Genomic DNA, 25929 nt, shown 5'->3' with positions numbered 1-25929 from the left:
AATGAAATGAAAAATATTTTGGCTCTAAGTGTTTGCACTCGCGAGTAAAAAATTCGGAAAGAAAATGACCCGGGAAAAGAGTTTTCAGATGAAGCGTTTTTGGGATTTTATAGCTCGCCAAAGGAAGCGTGCAAAGCATTGAAATTTTTTGTGGATTACGGCAGGTGTGCGACCGCTCGGAAGGCGTAAACAAAACAAGAAAATATTTTTTAGATTTTTAGTCAAAAATGGCCAAACTTGCTCTTTAAATCAGAATTTACTCACCTTCCTCGCCGCGCCGTGCCCATTCTATACAAGATAGAGAGACATGCCGCATACCACTGCATAGAGCAAAGCTTGGGCTACAATTTGGTACCAAATTTGCAGCTCTGAACTACGTTACTTTTCCGAACGGGGCCGTCAAATAGGGGTCACTCTCGAAAAAAAGCGATATTTGGGCGCTTGTATCTCAAAAACCCCAGTCTCGATTTTCTTCAAACTTAGCACTAGAAGGATATATATTCTCCTCGTAAACGACAAATGGAGGGTTTTTTTCCTAGCACAACGAAAACTACAACGCGTCAAAGTTGGAGACCCGGACAGATAACGCCAATATCAGTTTACCATGGAATCATGATTCTCGGTATGCCGCAAGCAGACTTTATGCCTGTTTGCGGTGTACGGATGCTGTGAAGGGTGAACGTGTGCTCTGTACGTTAGCGTACCCCTCCTTTGTACAATGTTTTCTAACACTGAGGCACAACGTATGAAAAAGACGGAACAAGTACAGGCAAGAAAAAGTCAAGAAATGCATGCGTTTGCCTGTTTTCTGCCCTCTTCTTGCAGTAATGTAACGGTGAGCAGTATAAAAACCGTAGAAGGACACGAAAACGGTTGCTGCACTACCTCTCAGCACTACTCAACAAGTGTCGTAAAATGTGATGAAAGAGAGGATTGAATAAGCTCGTGAGCCTTACGTGCGTGCAAGAGAAAACAGTCGCCAAGTGGTGTTTATTTAACGAGTTAATTCAAGCAGTTTACGTGAATCATTCACTGTATTTATTTACACTGACTGTGGCTTTGCTGATAAGAGCACCGTTGATTCTCCATGGCGCCGAAGGCGAAAAACAAAAAAGCAGGCGATGGGAATTTCCCTTGTAGCTCGTACAGCACACAGTAGAGCCTCGTAATGCTTACAGTACAGTACAGGCTTAGTACGGTCTATACTATCAAGCAGTTCTTGACATCTTCGAAACGGCTTGACCACTCGCGTTCACTTCCTTTGACCACAGGTGGGAAGATTGGATTCCAGGTACTGGTCGCAGTGTGGCCCACTCCTCCTCCTACGCGCCGCGGAACACCTCTAGCTTCGAGCTGTCCAAGTGAAGAAGCTTCGTCTTTTCAATTCTAGTACTCAGTTTAGAGACCATTGTGGTCGCGGAATTTATGGTGTCCGTTGAAGGCGAAGGTCCTTACTGTACTTCGCGCTCATGGCTCAGACACAGCATGAAGCAAAAACAACGCTGGGGATACGAAATTTGTAAACTCAGTGAATAATGATTGCAGAACCACTGTGACGTGTGTGTAGAGTGGGCAAGGGTGAAAGCAGAGGAGTGTGAAACAGCGAAAGTAAAGTAAACGAGAGTCTCTGACGCCCGGCGCCCTGGAACAAGACCTTGGGAGCATCCTACACCTAGCCTTGGTAGCAATCAGATCTACCAAGACCCAGCACACACCCACTTTTTCGTCTCAGCCTTTAGTGTGAACGTCCAAAGCCGGAAATGATGACAACGCTAATCTTGTTAGTGGCAGGCAATGTTCGTCGGCTCCGACCATGGGTGGTCGGTTCGCTGGGACAACAAAGTAGTTGCCGACGCATATTAACTTTCGCGTGAGAAGGTTGGAGGAAAGTTGTCAAAATAAGCTGTGCGGAACCAAGAGAATGTTGCAAAAAAAGTGAAGAGGAAGGAGAATAAAAGGAAAAGTGTTTGCTGGGCAACGAAGGTCAGGAGCGCTGCGATAGTCTGCAAGGAAGATAGCTGTCCGGGTCTCCAACTTTGACGCGTTGTAGTTTTCGTTGTGCTAGGAAAAAAACCTTCATTTCCGGTGTAGGAGGAGAATATATATCGTTCTAGACATGTGCTAAGTTTGAAGAAAATCGAGACTGGGGTTTTTGAGATATAAGCACCCAAATATCGCTTTTTTTCGAGAGTGACCCCTATTTGACGGCCCCGTACGGAACAGCAACTTTGTTCAGAGCTGCAAATTTGGTACCAAATTGTAGCCCAAGCTTTGCTCTACGCAGTGGTATGCGGCATATATCTCTAACTTGTATACGATGGGCACGGCGCAGCGAGGAAGGTGAGTAAATTCTGCCTTAAAGAGCAAGTTTGGCCATTTTTGTCTAAAAATCTAAAAAATATTTTCTTGTTTTGTTTACGCCTTCCGAGAGGTCGCACACCTGTCGTAATCCACAAAAAATTTCAATGCTTTGCACGCTTCCTTTGGCGAGTTATAAAATCTCAAAAACACTTCATCTGAAAACTCTTTTCCCGGGTCATTTTCTTTGCGAATTTTTTACTCGCGAGTGCAAACACTTAGAGCCAAAATATTTGTCATTTCATTCCTGCCGGGCGCTGGGCTACAATATATATTTTTTCAGAAAAAATCGGCGGTGGTCGCCGGACCGCCTTGCCTGAATTGAAATGGAATCACCCAGCTGTCAATACAGCTATTGTACATGATGACATGAGACAGTGAATGCCACTACTTCCAACTCTAACATTTACAAGGCCTTTTTTTCTGTCGGGTTTGAAGAAATACGCGTGGAGTTCTGAAAGTACCGCATGATATGGCATTCGCTACACAACAAGCGAGCCTGTCAGCAGCGCTGTCTTTCCTCTACTTTGTACATGGATACCGTAGGCCGGCTGCTCTGTCAACAGATAAGGTACCCTTTCCTATTTGTGTTGTTTCATGAATGGCAGGCTCGCTTGTCGTGGGACGAAGCCAGGTGACAAGATACTTTTTTCAGACTGCATTTTTGCACCCAAAAATAACGGTTTGTAAATGTCAGAAAGTCTGAACATACGACATTCGTTGTCTCGTGTCATGATCTACAACTTCACCATTGACACATTGACACCTTTGCTGAAATAATTGTAATTAAAAAGTTAGAGAATTAATTTCAGTTAGTTAATGAAGTTTCCAGCTAACCATGCACTCCGAGGCTTGCTGACACATGAAATGGTAGCTCATAGCCACTGAACTCGCACGGTCGAGGCACGACGGCGTCGGCCTTGATTGCGATTTTTAGCACTACTTTTCTGGTTTCGTATTGAACGGCCCTTGTAACTTCATTGGATTCTAAAAACATTCTTGTGACATGTAATATTGCTCATTCTGTGTTCCCAATGACATATGCAACCGCTACGTGGAGGTCAGGCCCTCGGCAGTAGTGCCACCACAGACACGGGCCAAGCAAGTGAGGAAGCATCTGGCGAACTTCTTAAGGGACTTGAGAAGAGCTCCAGCCAAGCCTTCGTCGCCTTCGTCACCTTAGTCCAGCCAAGAACCGCCTTCATAGTTTTGCCTCATTTCATTTGGGGTCATTGTGCTCCAGCTGGGGGTGATTAGCTTATAGGGCCCTGCGAGCAATGAGCATCTATGAGCAAAGGTCACAGGTGTGCTGATACCTAATCCCTACGAGCAAAGCTCATAGCTGCTCATATGTCATCCCTATGAGTGAAGCGTGTTGCATAACTTAGAAGAGGACGATGGGCGACCAGGTGCATGAGATTGCGATGAGCGCGCGGCTCCTGGCTCGAGTTGGGATTCTGGGCACTTGTGGATTAAACCTTGTTGGGGTTGGTCACCTGGAGCTTCGGTCTGTCTGACTCATTTACGTAATACATTTTGGTGCCGAAACCCGTGAGCCCCCCGCCCTCCACATCGAAGCCGGATTACTCCGAAAGCTCCAGCAGCCAGCCATGGAACGCCTTAAACGAACCCGAGGTGGAACCCGTGGTTTCTTAACAAGGACCATGGTTCGCCTGACCGACCTGTTGGCTCAGCCCAATCCATCGGGCGAAGACATGGAAGTTGTTCTCGAATATCTCATCACGAAACGACAAGCTCTATACGACCTTGATCGCTCCATCTTAGAGGCAACCCCAGAAGACGAGTTGGACGCAGAACTCAGCGTCGCGTTGGAATACGAACAGAACCTCGAAGAGGCCATCGCACGAGCACGTCGGTCGCTGCGACGCATCCCGAGTTCGGCGCCCGTTGTCCAGCAGCGCTCTGAAGCCTCGAAGTCTGTCGCACTTCCGAAACTCCAGATCCCAAAGTTCTCCAGCAAACTTCAGGAACGGCAACAGTTTTGGGAGCATTTCGACGTGTCAATTCATTCCAACCAGGCGCTGGCCACTGTCGAGAAGTTCAAATATCTAGCGTCCTCCCTCGTCGACGGCGCGAAGCGCACTATCGAAGGCATACGCATCAATGGGGATAATTACCCCACCGCCATCGCGGCCCTCAAGCTCAGGTACGGCCGGCCAGGTTTATTGACGTCCGAGCACATCGATGGGCTACTAGCTCTTCGTCCGGTGACTTGTTCTGAACAGGTATTCCAGTTAAGGCATGTGCTTGGCGAGGTCTCATTTCGCACGTCTGCGTTGGCGGCGTTGGACGTCCCCAAGGAGCACTACGCTGTTATCCTTGAACGCGTCATCACGCGGTGCCTTCGACGTGCCTTTCCGTAACGACAAAGCTCCGCGTCGTCTTCGATTCCTCGTCTCACTGCCCCGGCCAACCGTCTCTAAACGGTCTCCTCATGAAAGGACCCAAGCTGAACGCCGACCTCATACATCTATTACTGGTGTTTCGCTGCAGCACCGTCGTCCTCACGGCAGATATAAGAAAGGCGTATCTACAATTCAGTATTCGAGCAGATGATAGAGATCTCCTCCGCTTCCTATGGGTGCAGGACGTCGCCGCCCATGAGAGCCCGCAAACTGAGGAGTGGCGCATGACCAGGGTCCCCTCCGGCGCCACATCCAGCCCTTTCTTGCTGGCGGCAACGTTACAACAAAGGTCATAGCTGCTCATAGATCACCCCTATGAGTAAAGCTCATAGCTGCTCATACAATAAACGTGTCTAAACGCTTTGAACACGTGTCTAGCTCCTCGCATTACAGCCAGCGTTTCCTGTCACACAAAACTGCTGCTGAAAAACGCATCATTAAACAACCTAAACAAGATACAGCACCTTACAATGTACCCTTCAACGCACATGAACTTCAGAGAGCCTTACAGGCAAGAAAGAACACTGCACCTGGGTGAGTGAGTGATTAAGGTTTTTCTGGCGCATGAGCAACTACGGCTATTATGCGCCAAGACAATGATAAAATGTTATCTATTTAAAAAGGGAAATAATTCAATTAAAATGTAGTTTAAAGGTATTTGATGCAACCGACATCGTTTAAAAAATTGTATACACAATTAAAAGTAACCAGGGGCTCATCACCCAGCAAAAGTGCGGGATGGAAGGGAATGTTATATTTATAAAAGACGGGAAAGTGGCGGCGACGGTGAGCTTCGTGCAGTGGGCACATTACCAGAATATGCAGAACAGAAAGCGGTTCCCTGCAAGGCACACACTGGGGTGGATCCTCCTCCCGTAAAAGGAATCCGTGTGTCAGGTAGGTGTGGCCAATACGCAACCGAGCTGACAGAATTTCGTGAAGCCGGTTACTGAAAGCATGTGTGGGCTTGCCTATGTCATGTTTGATTAGATGAAGTTTATTAGTGTTCTGTGTGTTCCATTGTTTTTGCCATTTCTCATTAATCGTCTTTTGTATGACTGAGCGCAAGTCTTCAGCTGCCACTTCTGTAAATGCGAGGTCGCCGGACAGTGCCTCGACAGCGGCCTTGTCGGCTTGCTCGTTGCCACGTATACCTACGTGACTTGGCACCCAGCAGAGTGTTAGAGAGAAACCTTTGTTTGTAATTCGGCTGAATAAATGCTGGGCCTGTTGCACAAACGGGTTCTTTTGTTTCCGTAAGCTACATATAGCTTGTAGACAGCTCAGGGAATCAATGTACACAACTGACGTATCAATGTGAGAGTGTAACACATGATTAAAAGCAAGGATCACAGCATATACCTCTGCACTGAAAATGGAAAAAGTGTTTGGCAGACGGCGAGACACAACAGACGTGCCTGTGACCATTGCACAGGAAACCTTTGAGCCCGCTTTAGAGCCATCCGTGTAAAGGGCGACATGGTCTCCAAAACTGTCCTTTAATGATAAGAACTCCTGCTGGAGCACAACTGTAGAAGTTTCTTGCTTTTTATATTTTAATAACGATGTGTTGTGTGTTGGTGGTGGTTGCCATGGGGGAAGCCTCCCACCACTTGCTACTAGAGTCACCCTGCCCTGGTCAGGGAAGCCGTAAGCTTCCATTTCCAGGGACAGTCGCATATTAAAAGGAGGAATGACAGAAGGTCTGTTCAAAAACAGCTGCTGGAAACGGGTTTCTGTGGCACAGGCTAGGGCAGGGTGCTGCGGGTAAGATCTCACCTTCATTGCATATGTAAAGGCAAGATAAAATCTCCGTTTTTCCAGCGACCATTCATTGCACTCTGCATACAAGCTTTCAACTGGTGATGTTCGAAAAGCTCCTAACACCAGACGGAGACCCTGGTGGTGAACTGGGTCTAAAATCGCCAGGGCAGACCTCCGTGCAGAGCCATAAACCAAAGACCCGTAGTCAAGCTTTGAGCGAATGACGGAAATATAAATACGACGCAGGACTTCGCGGTCTGCACCCCAAGACCTGTGCGACAAGATCTTGAGTATATTTAAGGCCTTCATTGACTTGACTCTGAGATTTTTTATGTGAGACACGAAATTGAGCTTTTGGTCAAAGATGACACCAAGGAATTTGTGTTCATGCATGACAGTAATATCCTGGCCATTCATTTTGAGTGTGGGCTCAGGAAACACACCCCTCACTCTTGAGAATGGGACACAAACAGTTTTCTCAGGAGAAAACTTGAAACCGTTTTTGGTGGACCAGTCTGAAAGTTTGTTTATGGTGAGCTGGAGCTGTCTCTCACACCTAGAAACGCTTGTGGAAGAACAGGATATTTGAATGTCATCCACATATAAGGAGTATGTGACAGACGGTGGAATTGCATGGACGACAGAGTTCATCTTTACAGTAAAGAGTGTTACGCTTAGAACAGACCCCTGCGGGACTCCATTCTCTTGTGTGAACAGGCGGGACTGTACAGTTCCCAGCTGCACCCTAAATGTTCTCCCCTGAAGAAAGTTTGCAACGCAACGGAAGAGCCGACCACGTATCCCAAAAGAGTGTAGGTCACGAAGGATGCCATACCGCCAGGCGGTATCGTACGCCTTTTCGAGGTCGAAAAAGATGGATACACAATGCTGCCGTCTGACAAAGGCCTCCCTAATAACAGTCTCCAAACGTAATAGCTGGTCTGTTGTTGAGCATGCAGTTCTAAAGCCACACTGATATCGGTCTAGGCATTCATTTTCTTCAAGGTAGTACATAAGCCTGCAGTTCACCATACGTTCAAAAGTTTTTCCTAAGCAACTGGTAAGGGCAATAGGCCTGTAACTGCTTGGATTGGAAGGACTTTTCCCTGGTTTTAGCAGTGGAATGATGATCGCCTCCTTCCAGCGGGACGGGAGGCAGCCCTCATTCCAGAGAGAGTTAAAGAAGCATAGAAGGGTTTCTAGCGATGAAGGTGTTAAATGCTGCAGCATAGAGTACGTGATGCGATCTGGCCCTGGAGCTGTCTGTTTTGAAACGCTCAGTGCTCTTAAAAGTTCTGTTATGGTAAAAGGCCTATTGTAAGCGTAGTTGTCGCCAGTACCACATGACAGGGTGCACTTATCGGCAGAATCCTTGATCTTCAAGAACTCCCGTGTGTAATGAGTAGAAGAGGAAATGTTTTGGAAATGTTCACCTAAGGCGTCAGCCTGGTCTTCGATGCTCTGACACGTGCTTCCATTTATTTGCAGAAGTGGAACAGAGAAGCTCCTGTAGTCGCCTCTGATTTTTTTCAGTCTGTCCCATACAAACTTGGATGGAGTGCTGATGATGATTAGGATTTTTCTGGCGCAGCGACTACAAAGGTCAAAATGCGCCAAACCTGGTTATGAACACAGATGAATTAAGTTATAAGAATAAAGTGAATGAAATTCAACCTAAAAATATACTGATGTAATTAAAAGAAGTGTCTGTAAAGTTTTCTTGCAGAAAGTAACTAAAAAGTTATAGGCTCCCAAGCAGGCCTATGTCCCTAAAAAAGTTCTCGACATTATCAAACGAAATGACAGGCTCATCACCCAACAAGAGTGCTGGGTGAAGAGGTGTAAAATGCTTGTAGCATTCAGTGAAGTAGCGCTGGCGATAAGGTTCGTGTTGTGGGCATGTGATGAGAATGTGAAGGATGGAGAGTTGCTCGTTACAATTGGTGCACCACGGTGGCTCCTCTCCTCGAAGTAGGTGGCTGTGCGATAAATATGTGTGCCCAATTCTGAGCCTGTGTCTCAGCACCTCCTGGAGACGTTGTTGAATTGTATGTACTTTATGCCCTACGTGTGGTTTTATGAGATGAAGCTTGTTCAGAGCTTGTTCATCCCAAAACTGCTGCCATTTCGCGTTAATGGCCTTCTTTAATGTACGTCTGAAGTCATGGAAAGGGATGTCGAATGGGCTAATTTCTGATGAAAGAGCTGTTGCTGCGGCTCGGTCTGCAAGTTCATTTCCTGGGATACCAACGTGACTGGGCACCCAGCAAAATGTTAAGTTATAACCTCTGTTTATTATCCTACTGGCCAAAGAACGTGCTCTATGGACTAAAAGGTTCTTAGCCCGCTGCAGACTACTCAGAGCATGCAGAGAGCTAAGAGAGTCTGTGTAAATTACTCCAGATTTAACATGCGTTTGCAATATGAAATTAAGCGCCAAGATGAGTGCATATACTTCAGCAGTAAAAATGGATGCTGCTGGATTTAAACGGTGTGACCGCGTCACCGCTGCAGATACCATGGCGCAGGAAACGCTGTCAGCAGTCCGTGACCCATCTGTGTATATTTCAGTGTGGTCACCAAAGGAATGTTTTACTTCGAAGAACTCTTGCTGAAGGGCTAGGGGCGACGTATCATTTTTATTGTACTTAGTTAAGGAGTAGTTGAACTGTGGCTGTGATTGCCAAGGAGCACATTCGTCACCCTGTTCTAGGATCCAGGAGTCCTGATAGAAAAAGTTATAAAACTCTTGATACTGCAGGGCTCGCATGCTAAAAGGCCGTACCACTAATGGTCTGTTTACAAATAGTCGCTGAAGCCGTGTGCCTTGGACACAAAGCATGGCGGGATTCTGACAATGGCTTTTGACTTTAAGACTATAAAGAATAGTAAGGTAAGACCGTCGTCTGTCCAGAGACCACTCATTAGACTCGACGTACAAACTTTCCACTGGTGAGGTGCGGAAAGCTCCAAGTGCTAACCGGAGGCCCTGATGGTGTACTGGGTCAATTAACCTGAGGACTGATGTACGAGCAGAACTGTAAACAATACAACCATAGTCCATCTTCGACCGAATTACTGATGCATATATTTTGTGGAGGGTTGTTCTGTCTGCTCCCCAAGACTTGTGAGCGATAACTTTCATGAGACTTAAAGACTTTATGCATTTTGCTTTTAGTTGCTTGATGTGCGGCAAAAACGTAAGCTTTCTATCAAATACCACTCCCAGAAATTTGTGTTCTTCTCGGACAGCAATGTTCTCACCATTCATGTAAAGTGTAGGGTTCGGAAATAGTCCCTTTTTTCTCGTGAACAGAACACTGATAGTCTTTTCTGAGGAGAACTTGAATCCGTTCTGGTCTGCCCATTTAACCAGTCTGTTTATCGCCAGTTGTAGTTGCCTCTCACAAGTTGCCAAATTTGCAGAGGAGTATGAAATTTGAATGTCATCAACGTACAACGAATACGATATAGACGGAGGAATTGCAGTGGCTATGGAGTTCATTTTCACAATGAATAATGTCACACTGAGCACGGAGCCCTGAGGAACTCCATTCTCCTGAAGAAATGGTTGTGATAGAGTGCTGCCCAGTTGGACCCTGAAAGTTCGATCTTGGAGAAAGTTAATGATACAACGTAAAAGCCGGCCTCGTATCCCTAAAAGGTATAGATCCTGGATGATCCCATACCTCCAAGCGGTATCATATGCCTTTTCTAAATCGAAGAATACAGAGGCACAGTGACTCCGCCTGACAAACGCTTCTCGGATTGTGGTCTCCAAACGAACAAGATGGTCTGTCGTTGAACGTGCAGCTCGGAATCCACATTGGTACTTATCAAGACAGTTATTGCATTCAAGATAATACACTAGTCGGTTGTTCACCATTCTTTCGAATGTTTTTCCCAAACAGCTGGTGAGGGCAATGGGCCTGTAGCTGGTGGGATTTGACGCTTCTTTGCCAGGTTTGAGAAGTGGAATTACAGTTGCTACCTTCCATGCTGTTGGCATCTGCCCCTTATCCCAGACCTTGTTGAAGAAGTTTAGAAGACACCCTTTGGATTCCTCTGATAAGTGGGTGATCATGGAATAGGTGACCCTGTCTGGACCAGGAGCACTGACCTTCACTGAGGACATTGCTCGCTGGAGCTCTACCATAGTGAACGGCTGGTTGTATGGATAATTTTCACCACCCACAGTTGAAATAACTTGCTTTTCTGCACGGTTCTTTACAGACAGGAACGTTTTGCTGTAATGTGCAGAACTGGAAACATTTTGGAAATGTTCACCTAGGAGGTCCGCCTGTTCGTCTAAACTCTGACATGGAACACCATTGACTTGAAGGAGGGGAATGGAAAAACTCTGGTAGTCTCCTTTAATTTTCCGAAGCCTATCCCATACTTCCTTTGATGGGGTTCCATGTGTTAAAGAAGAAACAAAGTTGTGCCAAGAAGACCTTTTTGCTTGCTTTCGTGTCCACCTTGCTTTGGCACGTGCTTTTTTGAAGGCAAGAAGATTCTGTGATGTGGGGTATCTACGAAAGGTACCCCAGGCACGATTCTGTTCCTTTCTAGTCTTTGCGCAATCATCAGTCCACCAAGGTTTCGGACGCTTGGGGAGCCGACCCAATGTCTGTGGAATAGATTGTTTTGCGGCATCTATGATTGTGCTTGTAACTAAAGTGTTTGCCTCTTCGACTGACATGTGTTGAAAAGAAGAGGACTGGAGGTTGGCTTCCCTTTGGAACAAACTCCAGTCAGCCTGTGCTAGTTTCCATCGGGGTGGTCGTGTTGTGAGTGTATTTGTAGCACCACACAATTTCACGATGACAGGAAAGTGGTCACTCCCTCGAGGATTGTGTTCAACTGCCCAGTCTAAACAGTTAAACAGGGAGGGACTGCACAGCGAGATATCTAAAGAAGAAAAGCTTTGTGTCGCTGCATTGACGTAAGTAGCTTGCCCTGTGTTGAGCAAGCAAATTGACCTAGACATCAAAACCCTTTCCAACATTTTCCCTCTGACGTCTAACCTTCTGCTGCCCCACAGGGGGTTGTGAGCATTCAGGTCCCCAAGAATAAGGAAAGGTTGAGGCAGCTGGTCGCAAAGATGCTCAAAGTCTCTTTGGTGGATTACTCCTGAAGGGGGCAGGTACAATGAACACACTGTAATGACCCTGTCGAGACATATTTGTACAGCTACAGCCTCAAGGTCTGTAACAACTGGAACGGAATTGGAAGGAATGGACTGCGGAGTGATCAGAGCCACACCTCCAGATGAACGTGAGGTGTCCGTACGGTCCTTTCGAAAAACATTATATCTTTGAAATGGGTTAATACTTTGCTTGTTCAAGTATGTCTCTTGCAAACAGAAACAGACAGCTTTATACTTTTCAAGAAGGTCATGTATGTCATCTATGTTGGTGAAGAGGCCTCGACAGTTCCATTGTAGAAGGACCTGTCCCATGAAAAGGATTGTGGTTAAGAAAAACAAAGAGACTTTGACCATTATGTGCATTTAAGGAGGCAGCACCCTTGGTGGGGGCTGTTTTTGCTGGTCCGTGGGTCTGTTGCCTCTGCCTCTACCACTTGATCTTTCGCGTTTCTCTTTTGATTGCGAGAAAGTGCCTGGGAGACTCGAAGACGACTTCTGTGAAGCACGGTCTTCGTCGTCGAGCTCCATGTTAACAACAGGTATCTGGGATGGATCTTTGAGCAATCCATCCCAGACGGATGCCGTGCAAGCAACCTCAGCTGAGGCCGCTGCAGGCATGGGGGAAGTAATGGAAACAGAAGGAGAAAGAGATACTTCCGTATCTCCATCCCTCTGGGGGGGAGTGTAGGGTGGAGGCCCAGCAGTTTGGGTCTCCACAGACCTCCTCTGTGGTGCCACTCCCCTGCGCACCACTTCGGAGAAAGTGCCCTTTTTCCTGAACTCTGCTTGCGCCTTTGCGTCTTTGTACGAGACATTTTGCTCTACCTTGATTTTAAGGATTTCTTTTTCATCTTTCCATCGGGGACATGACCTGGAGTAGACAGGATGGTCCCCTTTACAATTTGCACACCGCACTTGATTTCGGCAGGATTCTGCTGGGTGATCTGTACCAGAGCATTTGGGACATGTTTCCTGTCCACGGCAGACCTGAGACCCGTGCCCGAAGCGTTGACACTTGAAACAACGCCGCGGATTAGGGACATAGGGTCGCACGTGGCAGTTGAGGTAACCAGCCTTGATGGTTGTAGGAAGCTTGTGTAGTTCAAATGATAAGACAATGTGCTTTGTTGAGATTTCTTTACCGTCCCGACGCATCACTATTCGCTTTGCTGCCACGACACCCTCTTCCCGCAAGCCTTCCTCAATCTCAGAGTCGGTGCACTCGAGAAGCTCAATTTCCGAGATCACGCCCCTGACAATGTTGAGGTTTCTGTGTTTTGCAATGGACACCGGTATGTCCCGAACTTTCCTGACAGCTTGGAGGGCCGAGCTTTGCTCCCTGGTTTGAACCTCGATTTGAAGGTCCCCAGATGACAGTTTTTTTGCAGTGTAGGTCTTTCCAATTGATTTTTCTATTTCCCTGGCAATGACAAACGGTGACATCTTAGAGAGTGGTTTTGCCTCGTCTTCAGAATGGAGTACCAGGAATTTCGGAAACCATGGTTCTGGAGATAGGTTGAATGAGTTTACTGGTGCTTCGGTGCAGCGCCGCTTATGGCGCTGATCATGTTTTTTTGAACGTGAAGTATCCATACAAAGAAAGATGTGGTTCGGTGCAGCAGGTGTGTCGCCCACCATCGAGCCCAACGAGGGAACGTGCCCCACACGCCAACACTTGCCTCTGCACTATACCCTAGTGCAGCTTCTGGAGAGTGAAAGACTGCCCAAGGTTGACCCTTGCCGCCAAAGAAGGTGAAAGGGGAAAAGGAGAGAAAGAAGGAGACCAAGGAAGAGAAAGTAATGAAAAGGGGGGTGGCGACTGGCTGAATAATCCTGGCCGGGTCTTCCAGGACCACCCGACTATGGGAAGCAGGGGCCAAAGCGGTGTGTTGCTTTCCCGGAGGGGCCCCGAAGAGTCCAAAACAACCTCCGGGTCCACTCAACCGCCAGGATCCCCCTTTCCCCAGACACGGGAAAGCCACGCACAGCTATACGTGGGGGTCTCCCTCCTGCGGCGACCCAACCGTGAGTGCAGGAGGGGGCTACTGCGGCTGCTGCCGGGCGATGGGGGCGCCAATTTCCCGACGCCGGGTTGGATGGAGTGCTACTATTTAGGGTGGATACGAAATTTTCCCAAGATTGCCGTTTCGCTTGTTGCCGTGTCCACCTTGCTTTCGCACGGGCTCTTTTAAAAGCGAGTAAGTTTGCTGGGGTTGGGTATCGTCTAAACTTACCCCATGCACGGTTCTGCTCCCGTCTGGTGTTCGCACAATCACTCGTCCACCAGGGCTTGCAGCGTCTAGGAAGACGACCTGAAGATTGCGGAATGGATTTAGTGGCTGCGTCAATAATAATGTCTGTAATAATGTCATTTGCTTCATTGTTGCCGAGTCCATGGAGTGATTCTGCTGACAGAATGGCTTATTGTTTAAAGGAGCCCCAATCGGCAAATTGTGTTTTCCAACGGGGTGGTCGGGTAGTGAGGGTAGCTGCCAGTTGATTGATGATGATGATGATGATTGGAGTTTAATGGCGCATTGACAACAAAGATCATAATGCGCCACAAACTGAGGTATGATTGAGACAGTGGTGATGTTATGGTTATTTAAGAGTAAACATGATGACTAATAAAAGATGAGCGTATACGTGTAAAACATTACTCTGCGACTACAAAAGGCTAATAACGCCAACGTCTCTCAGGAAATCAAAGACGCTTGTAAAAGGGACGAGAGCCTCCTCACCAAGCAATAGGGCTGGGTGAAGAGGTAAGAAGTATTTATAAAATTCCTTGAAGTGATGTTTGCGATGGATTTCATGATGTGTGCATGTGATGAGTATGTGTACAACAGACAGGAGCTGACCACAGTGCGCACACTGAGGTGGCTCCTCTCCCCGAAGTAAGAAACCGTGTGTAAGGTACGTATGGCCTATACGTAACCTTGCCCGTACAGTGCACAACAGGCGGTTTTCCAGCCGGTCTCCTGTATCTTGAATGTGAGGTTTAATTAAGTGGAGCTTGTTATTTGTTTGTGTGTTCCAAAAGGCTTGCCATATTCTGTGCAGTGATTTCTTGAGTGCCGATCTCATGTCTTGCACGGACATCTCAAAAGGTGTGATGTCATTTGGGAGAGCAGCTGCAGCTGCTTTATCTGCTAACTCATTGCCTTTGATGCCTACGTGGCTGGGCACCCAGCACAAGATAAGGGAGTACCCCTTTGTCCTTACCAAACTGGCTAAAGATCTTGCTCGCTGCACAAGAAAGTTCTTTGTTGAGTGCTGACTACAAATTGCGTTAATGGAACTCAAGGAGTCTGTATATATAACAGAGGACTTTATGGAATCTTGAAGGATGTAGTTGAGAGCCAAGATAATGGCGTAAACCTCGGCAGTAAAAATTGATGCAAATGTTTTTATACGATGAGACCTTGTGTGCGCGCCACAAATCATGGCACAAGTCACTCCTGCACTAGACTTGGACCCATCTGTGTAAATCTCAGTATGGGTATCAAAGCTGCCTTTCAAGTGTGCAAACTCTTGTTGAAGTACTGATGAGGCACTGTCTTGTTTCTTGTATTTTGACAAAGAGGTGTCAGACCTTGGAGGTGGTTCCCAGGGTGGGAGCTTTCTGCTACACTCTACAACTTGTAGGTCACAGGACGTGAAACCGTGGCAATCAAACTCCGATGCAATTCGCAAGGAGAATGGAGGGACCACAGAGGGCTTGTTAATAAACAGCTGTTTAAAGCGTGTGTGCTTGACGCAAGTCGAGGCTGGATTTTGGGGTTGACTATGTATTCTAAGTGCGTACGACGTACCGAGGTAAGAACGCCGTCTTTTCAAGGAGCATTCCTTTGATTCAACGTATAGACTCTGTACTGGAGACGTTCGGAAGGCGCCAAGCACGAGCCTGAGCCCCTGGTGATGGACAGGGTCCAGGGCTTTCAACACCGACTCGCGAGCAGAGCCGTAGACAAAGGACCCATAATCAAGTTTCGAGCGAATACATGCAGTATACACTTTGTGCAGTGTCTCCTGGTCTGCACCCCAAGATCTGTGAGAAATTATTTTTAGAATGTTTAATGATTTGACACACTTTATCTTTAGGTTTTGGACATGAGCCTTGAAGGTCAGCTTCGAGTCGAAAGTGATGCCAAGAAATTTGGCTTCTGGTTGAACAAGGATATCTCGTCGGTTAAGCTGCAGTGTAGGTGGTGAAAAGAGTCCTCTAATCCTAGAGAAATGGACACACACAGTTTTCTCAGCTGAAAATTTAAATCCATTTGATGAAGACCACTTGACCATATTATTGATGGCTACCTGCATCTGTCGTTCGCATATTGACAGGTTCGCGGAGCAACAAGATATTTGAATGTCATCCACGTACAAGGAGAAAGATATGGAGCGTGGGATGACATTGGTCACAGAGTTGATTTTCACAATAAATAAGACAACACTGAGAACGGATCCCTGCGGGACACCATTCTCTTGTACGAAGGGGCGGGATAGAGTGGTTCCCAATCGCACTCTAAAGGATCTGTGCTGGAGGAAGTTTGAAATGCATCTAAGGAGTCTGCCCTCCACGCCAAAGGAGTAAAGATCCTGCAGAATACCGTGTCGCCACGCAGTGTCATACGCCTTCTCTAAATCAAAGAAAACGGATAGGCAATGTTGTCTTCTGACGAAGGCTTCACGGATTGTGGTTTCTAGCCGAACAAGGTGATCCATAGTGGAGCACCCCGTTCGGAAACCACATTGAAATTCAGAAAGGCAATTATTTTCTTCCAAATGATGAACCAGCCGGTTATTGACCATTCGCTCAAATGTCTTCCCAATACAACTCGTAAGGGCGATAGGTCTGTAACTGGCTGGGTTCGATGCTTCCTTTCTTGGCTTGAGAAGGGGAATGACAGTCGCAGTCTTCCATAATAATGGTAATGTTCCCTCTGCCCAAACGCGGTTAAAGAAAAGGAGCAACAATTTTTTTGAGTCATCGGACAAGTGGCACAGCATAGAGTAGGTTACTCTGTCTGGGCCCGGGGCAGTGGCTTTAGCAGCGAATAGAGATCGCTGAAGCTCCACCATCGTGAACGGCTGATTGTACACGTACTCATCACCACCACTCATTGGAATTTTTCGTTTCTCAGTGTTTCTTTTTACTCTAAGAAATTCGGGACTGTAATGGGATGAATCAGAGATGCGTTCAAAATGTTGTCCGAGCGCATCCGCCTGTTCTTGTAGGCTTCCGCACACCTGCCCATTGACTTCTAAAAGAGGGATTGTATAACTGGGGTGTTCTCCTCTGATTTTGCGAAGTCTGTCCCACACTACTTTGGAGGGGGTACTGTGAGATAGAGAAGACACGAAGTTGTGCCAAGATGACCGCTTTGCCTGTTTCCGCGTCCATCTGGCCTTGGCTCTCGCCTTTTTAAACAAAAGAAGATTTTGTGATGTGGGGTACCTCCGAAATGTACCCCACGCACGATTTTGAAGTTTACGAGTTTCCTTGCACTCGCTGTTCCACCATGGCTTCGGTCGTTTCGGTAGACGACCGGAAGTCTGGGGAATGGATTGTGTTGCTGCATCGAGGATGACGTTGGTAATTACATTGTTGGCCTCTTCAATCGTCATCCTCTCCACAGGGATTAACGACAGGTCACATTTTTTAGAGAAAGCATTCCAGTCAGCATGTTGGAGCTTCCATCTAGGGCGGCATGCTGTCAGACTATTGACTGCACACATATACTTCAGGACCACTGGAAAGTGATCACTCCCAAGTGGGTTTTCTTCCACACTCCATTCTATATTTTGATATAGAGATGGACTGCAAAGCGATAAATCTAAGACCGAAAAAGACTGACTTGAACAGTGGACGTACGTAGGTGTTCCTGTATTTAAGACAGATGGAGGTTGATAACAAGACCCTTTCCAACATTTTCCCTCGGCCGTCGGTTCTTGCACTGCCCCAAAGCGGATTGTGGGCGTTAAAGTCGCCTAAGAGTATAAATGGAGTTGGAAGTTGGCTGATTAAGTGTTCTATATCCCTCTGTGCAAAACTTCCTGATGGTGGCAAATAGACCGAGCAGACAGTGACAATTCTGTCCAGACACATCTGCACGGCTACGGCTTCCAAGTCTGTAACTAAGTGGACTTCTTTGGACGGAACAGTTCCTCGTGTGACGACAGCCACGCCACCAGATGCGCGAGTGGCGTCTGTTCGATCTCTTCGAAATACATTGTGTCTACGAATTGGATTTGGTGTGTGTGTGTTTAAGTATGTTTCTTGGAGGCAGAAACATGCTGCATTGTACTTGTCGAAGAGATCGTTAATGTCGTCTAAGTTAGAAAGTAAACCACGGCAGTTCCACTGGAGGAAGTGGTTCATAACGGTCACACTAAAAAGGAGGAAAAGAAAGCGCAGCACTTGGTGACAACGACTAGAAAGGACTTGTACCATTTAGGGGGGTTGGACCCTTCGCGGGGGTTATTTCTGTTGCTCATTCACTTTGAAACCCCTTCCTCGTCCTTTTTCTCGTTTTTCCTTCCGTTGTGAAGGAATGCTGGGGAGGCTCGACGATGACTTCTGCGACATGCAGTCATCATCATCGACCTCCATACTTTGGGTGCCTCTTTGGGAAGGGGTTTTTACGACCCCGTCCCAAACTGATTGTGTGCCATCGACCTTAGAGGAGGCCATGGCTGTTTCTTTGTGGCCAGTTGAACGGCTGGCCTCCGTAACTGCAGGAGTCACCTGAGTGTCTCCAGCCTCCTGTTGGGGAGTGTAGGGTGGGAACTCAGAGACCTGCGAGCAGGTTTGAGTTTCCACAGATTTCCTTGGTGGTGCCACTCCCCTGCGCACCACTTCGGAGAAAGATCCTTTCATTTGAAATTCGTATTGTGTCTTTGCAGCTCTGTAAGGAATGTTTTGTACGGTTTTGATCTTTATGATTTCTTTTTCTTCTTTCCAACGTGGACACGATCGAGAGTACACCGGGTGGTTGCCCTGGCAGTTGGCACAACGGTACTCATTGCTGCAAGTCTCTGGCGAATGGTCTTTGCCAGAGCACTTTGGGCAGGTGGAGTGTCCGCGGCAGACAAGCGAACTGTCCCCAAAATGCTGGCACTTGAAACAACGTCTTGGGTTTGGAATGTATGGTCTGACATTGCAACTGAGGTAACCAGCCTTTATATTAGAAGGTAACGCATGTAGTTGAAAAGAAAGAATAATGTGCTTGGTTGGGATTTCCTTACCATCCCTCCTCATAATGATCCGTTTTGCAGAGACCACGCCCTGCTCACTCAGTCCATCTTCAATCTCAGATTCTGTGCATTCGATGAGTTCATCTTCTGATATTACACCTTTGGTTATGTTCAGTGTGCGGTGTACGTTAACATTTACAGGTATGTTCCCGATGTTTGACAGTGTCTGTAGTGCCGTGGTTTGATGTTTGTTCTGTACTTCGACCTGGATATCCCCTGCATTCAGTTTTCTTGCGTTGTAAGATTTACCGATTACTTTTTCGAGGTCCTTCGCCACAACAAAAGGAGAAATTTTAGCAAGTGGCTTTCCCTCTTCCTTAGACTGAATTATTAGGAACTTCGGAAACCAAGGGTCAGGAGACAGATCAAGCAGATTCGGTTCAGGTCTCTCGGTGCGGCTCCGTTTTAGGCGCCGATCAGTTTTTTTAGAGTGGTGGTTATCCATGTAAGAAGATATTATTGTTCAGTGCAGCAGGCGTGTCGCCCACCATGGAGCCCAACTTGGGGAACGTGCCCCGCACGCTAACACCTACCTCTGCACTATACCCTAGTGCAGCTTCTGGAGAGTGAAAAGACTGCCCAAGGTTGACCCTTGCCGCCAAAGAAGGTGAAGGGAGGAAACGGAAGACAGTGAAGGAGTGGAGAAAGAAAAAGTAATGAAAAGGGAGATGGCGACTAGCTGAATAATCCTGGCCGGGCCTTCCAGGACTACCCGACTATGGGAAGCAGGGGCCAAAGCGGTGTGTTGCTTTCCCGGAGGGGCCCCGAAGGGTCCAAAACAACCTCCGGGTCCACTCAACCGCCAGGATCCCCCTTTCCCCAGACACGGGAAAGCCACGCACAGCTATACGTGGGGGTCTCCCTCCTGCGGCGACCCAACCGTGAATGCAGGAGGGGGCTACTGCGGCTGCTGCCGGGCGATGGGGGCGCCAATTTCCCGACGCCGGGCCAGTTGATTGAGTTTTAATACAAGAGGGAAGTGGTCGCTACTGTAAGGACTGTCGGCAACTGTCCATGAAATGTCTTGGAATAGAGATGGACTACATAGTGAAATGTCAATAGCTGAGAAAGTATGTGAAGCCGAATTGACATGTGTTGCACTCCCTGTGTTGAGAAGGCAGATTGGCAAAGATGTTAGCATTTTCTCTAACATCCTACCTCGTGTGTCAACTTTTGAGCAACCCCACAGAGGATGGTGTGCATTAAAATCTCCAAGCAGAAGAAAAGGCTGTGGCAGCTGTCTGAGAAGGTCTTGAAGTTGCTTTTCTTCAACCTTAGCTGGTGGCGGCAGGTACAGAGAACACACCGTCATCACACGGTCAGTGCAAATCTGCACTGCAACAGCCTCAAGATTTGTAGAAAGTTGGACATCTCTCGTGGGAAGTGTTCTGGCCGTGAGAATGGCCACACCTCCGGAAGCACGTGCCGTGTCTGTTCGGTCCTTACGGTAAACGTTCCACCGTCGGAGGTGGAAAGGGGTGTCTGGAACCAAATTTGTTTCTTGGAGACAGAAACAGACAGCATGATGTTTGTCTGCCAAATCATGGACATCATCAAGATTTTTCAGCAAACCCCGGCAGTTCCACTGAATAATGCTCTGAGAACCCATAAGAAATGCACAGAAGAGGAAAAAGAATATGGACTGAACGACTACTCTAAGGCGTAAAGACCTTGTGAAACAACTGTCCATGAATGCGGAGGGATTAAGGAGCTTGTATTCTTGGTGGAGGAACCCTTTGTTGTTGTTCCTTGGCTTTTCCTCCTCGTCCTCGGCCAGCTTTTTTCCCTCTCTGTTCCTTGCCAACACTGCACCTGGCCCTGACGGCATACACTATGACATGTTGCGGCATTTAACACCCCAGTCGCAACAAATCTTACTCCACTTTTTTAACCGTGTGTGGAGAGAAGGAACTCTTCCGTTGTCCTGGAAGCTAGCCGAAGTGGTTCCGGTTCTCAAGCCAGGGAAAGACCCGTCTGCTGCTATTAGTTATCGCCCCATCGCATTAACCAGCTGTCTTGGGAAGACTTTCGAGCGCATGGTAAATGCAAGGCTCGTATATGTTTTGGAAGAGGCAGGCACCTTTGACAAACACCAAAGTGGTTTTCGTTCGGGCCGAAGCACCCAGGACAACCTACTCCACCTAGAATCACAAATCAGAGAGGCTTTTGTTCGAGGGCAGTTCTGCGTATCCGTGTTTTTTGATCTCGAAAAGGCGTACGATACCACATGGCGTTTCGGGATTCTGCAAGATCTACACGCATGTGGTATCACAGGGTGCATGTACAGGTGCATCGATAATTTCCTCAGAGATAGAAAGTTTCGTGTCAGTCTGGGCTCAACTTTATCTGACATCTTTGTACAAGAGAACGGGGTTCCACAGGGATCTGTGCTGAGCGTTACGCTATTCGTTGTGAAAATTAACACGATAGCGAGAGCCATCCCACCTGGCGTCCAGTACTCCCTTTACGTAGACGATGTCCAGGTTTCCTACTCGGCATCAAGTCTTTCAACAGCTGAGAGGCAGGTGCAGCTCACGATCAACCGTCTATCTAAGTGGGCTGATGAAAACGGCTTCAGGTTTTCCGCGCAAAAGACAGCGTGTGTTGTCTTTACTAGGAAGCGAGGCACATTTGCTGAGCCCTCGCTGCTCCTCGGTGGCAACACACTACCAGTTTCTGATGAGCAAAAATGTCTGGGGGTGGTGTTTGACAAGAAGCTGTCTTTTGTGCCACACATAAACTATATAAAACAGAAGTGCCTGAAATCCTCCAACGTACTGAAAGTTTTATCCCATCGATCGTGGGGAGCCGACAAAGTCACACTGTTGTGGGTCTACGACTCGGTTGTGCGATCAGTAATTGAGTACGGGAGTGTCGTGTATGGCTCGGCGCGGCCTTCGGCATTGAAGGTGTTGGATCCCATCCATATCGAAGGCATCCGAGTCGCCACCGGTGCCTTCCGGACGTCCCCTGTGAAGAGTTTGTATGTTGAGGGCAATGAATGGTCGCTCGAGAGACGGAGACAATTTGAACATGTGAAGGCTGCGCTAAAGTACAGATGCCAGGGCGATGACCCAGTTGTACACTCTAGTGTGAACCCCACTCTGGAGCGACTCTTCCTTGCAAAGCCCTCTGTTGTACCCTCGTTCCCGCTTCGTGTGCAGGCGGCGAGTTCCCGTGTGGGATTCAGCCCCTCTGGCGTTCCCCTGCAGCAGGCAGTCCTCGATGCTGCGCCTTGGCAGAGACATCTAATACAATCCAATTTAAAAATGACACAGTTTGACAAACAATCCACTGCACACACTGTCATTCTCCAGGAATTCCTGGAGATTCACCATAACTTCGGGAACCACCATGCAATCTACACTGATGGGACTAAAGTAAGCAATGGTGTGGCGGCCGTTGCCCTTGAAGGTGATTCTATTATGACGGCACGCCTGAACACGAACGCCACAGTTTTCACCGCAGAGCTTTACGCGATTCTCTTGGCTCTGCGGCACATTCAGCAAAACGACCTTCAAAATTCAGTAATTTATTCCGATTCGCTAAGCTCTGTGCGTGCGCTGCTTTCATGCTATGACAGCAAGAATCACCTCGTCAAGCGAGTACAAGCGCTTGCGACTCAACTTTGTTCCCGAGGCTTTTCAATCTGTCTCTGCTGGGTCCCCAGCCACACTGGGATCCCGGGGAATGAACGAGCCGACCGTGAGGCTCGGCGAGCGTTGGCACAAGAGGAGTCAGCTCTAGGACTACCCTACCAAGACATCCTGCCAGTGTTAAAGAGAGCTGTCTGCACACAGTGGCAGCAGGAATGGGACATGGAAGAAAATAACAAGCTACACCTCACACAGCCACACGTTTCCCTCCCGCATCGGACTGAACACATCAACAGATCGGCCGAAGTTCTTTACGCGAGATTGAGGATTGGACACACATGGCTCACGCATCACCACCTACTCAGAGGTCAGGATCCGACAGCTTGTGCGCGCTGTGGTGACAGCTTGACTGTCTTGCACGTACTGGCATCCTGCCCTCACTTCGAGCACCAACGCCAACAGTATTTCACCGCATTCTACAGATACCATGTCCCACTCCACCCAGCCCTTCTACTGGGTGACACCCCTCTTGTGCCGTTTGATAACGTCATTAAATTTTTGACCACGTGTGGGTTTCTTAGTCAGATGTAGAGGATAAGCATTGCTCCGCTTTTATCCAATATCACCGAACTCCTCATGTAAATATCTCATTGTCACACTTGTAGATAGCTTTTAACTGCCATGCTCGCTTGTTATCGTCATCCTCCTCTCTCTCTTATCCTGGTCAATCTCATCGCTCATACCTGTAGATAGGTTTTAACTACCACACACTCTCTCTCTCTCACATCATCTTTCCCATAATCATCTCCGACACACTCACCATAGTTTTGGCGCTCTATGGCCTTTGTTGCCTTTGTGCCATTAAACACATAATCAATCAATCAATCATACAATAAACACATATATGATTTTTTGTGAGCAATCTCATATGTGACATTTTTCAGCAGGGTTCTCAATAAAGAAGGGCGACATCTTCCTAAGTGGTACACGTTTGTCTTCTTCCGAAGAACTAGAAGACAACGCTATGGGACACTATTGAACACTATACACCCTTTTCGAAATTTCGCGCCATCTAGTGGCATTGATACGAAACTCCCGTCGGACGCCATAGTGCGGTCGAAACATGCGGGCGGCTTGCTGTTTTGGTTAGCTCCTACCATATTCCTAGCTGTGCCGTGTCACTGCTGCGTACCAGTGTGCCGACAGCGTGGCTGCTTGGACGAGAATGGACAAAAGGTGAGTAGGCAACGCAGACAGATACGTTTTTCTGTGGTTTTTTTTTCGAAGAAAAAGTTACCGACACCCGATACGGGTCGGGCGTTTCGGTTTCTTCGTGCTTGCGATAGCGCGTCGTAAGCAAAACTTTATTTGAACTGTCATTCTTTTTGCGTTTGCCTGACTCAGCAACGCGTATTTACTTATTTATTTTATTACTATTATAACGGTTGAAGGAATGTAGTGATGTTGGCTCGTAGCGCCACCGCTGTCAATAAAAGGGCGTGCATGTGCGAGAAGTGGACGAAGTTCCAGGTTGGAACTCGTGCACTAAGGCATTCCACTTGGTTCCAAAAGCTAAGCTTGGACTGGACTTCTGTATGCTTCCGGGACTCGTAGTAGCCCTCCAGGAAGGTTCTCACAGTTCGGGAAATCTGTGGAAGCTGACCAGCTTCCACAGATTTCCTGAGAGCATTCAGATTCGGAAGCAATGGATCGTTGCTATTAAGAGAGACCCAGGCAAGGAGTTTAGAATCACTAAAAACACAAAAGTTCACTCCACTTCCGAGATGATGATTTCGTGAATAACGTCGCAAGTGGCTTGAGAATACTACCAGACAACGCTGTTCCATGGGTTTTTGCGTTTAGCAAACCAAAAAAACAGAGAAAGCCACCGAAATCAAGACCAGTCGTGACAGCAACAACTGTGCAACAGTCACTGTCCTCATCGCAGCCGCTGTGCGCTATCGAAAACCTCAAAAACTTGCTGGAAGTGACCCCTGAGCCCTGCCCACCAGAACCATGCAGGTGCAACAGCCACGAAGAGCTACAGCAAGTAAAGGCAAAACTAAATGCCCTGAGAGAGACAGAAATAACAAAGCTTCAACGTGAATTGGAGGGTGCTCGTGCAACAATAACAGATAGAAATGGCGAGATATGGAAACTACAAGCGGAACTTACTAACACGACGACAGAATGTGCTAGCCTCCAGCAGCTAGTCGCTCCCTTCTCCTTGGAGAAATTCAAGAGCAGCAAGGATGACATAAGTTTCTACACCGGCCTCCCAAGATATGCACATTTCAGTGCCATATGTCAGTTTCTGGACCCCGGCACTGCAGGATGCAACATGATATGACACGGCTCTAATACAACAAGCAACGAGTCAGCCCGTCGCCGAAAACGGAAGTTAAGCACTGACAACCAGCTCTTCCTTGTGCTTGTGAAGCTCCGATTGGGTCTTTTCCACAGGCATCTTGGGCATCTGTTCAATGTCTCAACAGCCACAGTATCCAGAATTCTGACCACCTGGATTGACTTTACGTACCTGAAGCTTGCTAAACTACCTCTTTGGCCACCAAGAAGCGTGATAGATGCGACTATGCCATCACAGTTCAGGGTCAAGTACCCTTCAACCAGGGTAATTATTGATGCCACAGAGGTTCGATGTGAGGTCCACAGTTCACTCGGATTACAGACTGCAACGTACTCAAACTACAAATCTACGAATACATTCAAGGCACTCATTGGTGTTGCGCCTGGTGGACGATTGACATTTGTTTCTGAACTCTTCACAGGCTGTGGGTCGGACAGAGAAATCGTAGTAAAGAGCGGCTTCCTAGACCTAGAGTTCACACCAGGCGATACAGTGATGGCAGACAAAGGCTTCAAGATTGCAGACCTACTAGAAAAGAAAGGCGTGAGCTTGAACATCCCCCCATTTCTTACAAATGGACAGTTCAGTAGTGCAGAAGTGCGTGAAACACAGGAAATTGCAGCCTTACGCATCCATGTTGAGCGGCGGATACAAAGGATAAAGACCTATCACATCTTTGATAGAAGCCTACCGATATCACTTAGACCACTTGTAAACCAAATATGGACTGTTTGTGCAATCTTGTCAAATCTTCAAAGCCCACTGATGAAGGATGTGGAATAGCTTATGACAGACAGTTTTAACTTTAAACATGCCTGTGATTGGTTTGTGTACATTGAATTCAATGCACACACACACCGCAATGACATATTTTAGCAAAATAACAGTGTAAATAAACATTACGTGTTGCAATGCTAAAGCCATGTGCACGAATTTGTCCTGTCGTCGGTCTTGTTAATTTACTTCAAAGTGAGATAAAGAACATGAAAAAAAGGAAGTTCAGCCTTCGAA

At 47.4% G+C, this 25929-nt stretch overlaps 2 protein-coding genes and 1 long non-coding RNA gene across 3 annotated transcripts; all 3 read left to right on the top strand.

The window, feature by feature from the left end:
- The first annotated feature begins 4022 nt into the window (after nt 1–4022).
- Nucleotides 4023–4742, top strand: LOC135384342 (uncharacterized). The gene has a single exon (XM_064613548.1). The coding sequence runs from the start codon at nt 4023–4025 to the stop codon at nt 4740–4742; it is 720 nt and encodes a 239-aa protein (XP_064469618.1).
- Nucleotides 4743–18817: 14075 nt separating this feature from the next.
- Nucleotides 18818–19566, top strand: LOC135383155 (uncharacterized). Its single transcript, XR_010419700.1, has 3 exons — nt 18818–18868; nt 18976–19095; nt 19422–19566. It is a non-coding gene; the product is annotated as an uncharacterized LOC135383155 (long non-coding RNA).
- Nucleotides 19567–25143: 5577 nt separating this feature from the next.
- On the top strand, nt 25144–25701 carry LOC135384341 (uncharacterized). The gene has a single exon (XM_064613546.1). It carries the CDS (start codon nt 25144–25146, stop codon nt 25699–25701), a length of 558 nt encoding a protein of 185 aa, XP_064469616.1.
- Nucleotides 25702–25929: the final 228 nt, after the last annotated feature.

Source organism: Ornithodoros turicata, chromosome 2 (assembly GCF_037126465.1).
Source record: "Ornithodoros turicata isolate Travis chromosome 2, ASM3712646v1, whole genome shotgun sequence".
NCBI lineage: Eukaryota > Metazoa > Arthropoda > Arachnida > Ixodida > Argasidae > Ornithodoros > Ornithodoros turicata.
The sequence above is the reverse complement of the archived record's forward strand: the minus strand, read 5'-3'. Positions and strand labels throughout refer to the sequence as shown.

Bases quoted from the DNA above. Each gene is read 5' to 3' on its own strand.
- LOC135384341 (XM_064613546.1), top strand. From the start codon at position 25,144: ATGCCATCACAGTTCAGGGTCAAGTACCCTTCAACCAGGGTAATTATT.
- LOC135384342 (XM_064613548.1), top strand. From the start codon at position 4,023: ATGGTTCGCCTGACCGACCTGTTGGCTCAGCCCAATCCATCGGGCGAA.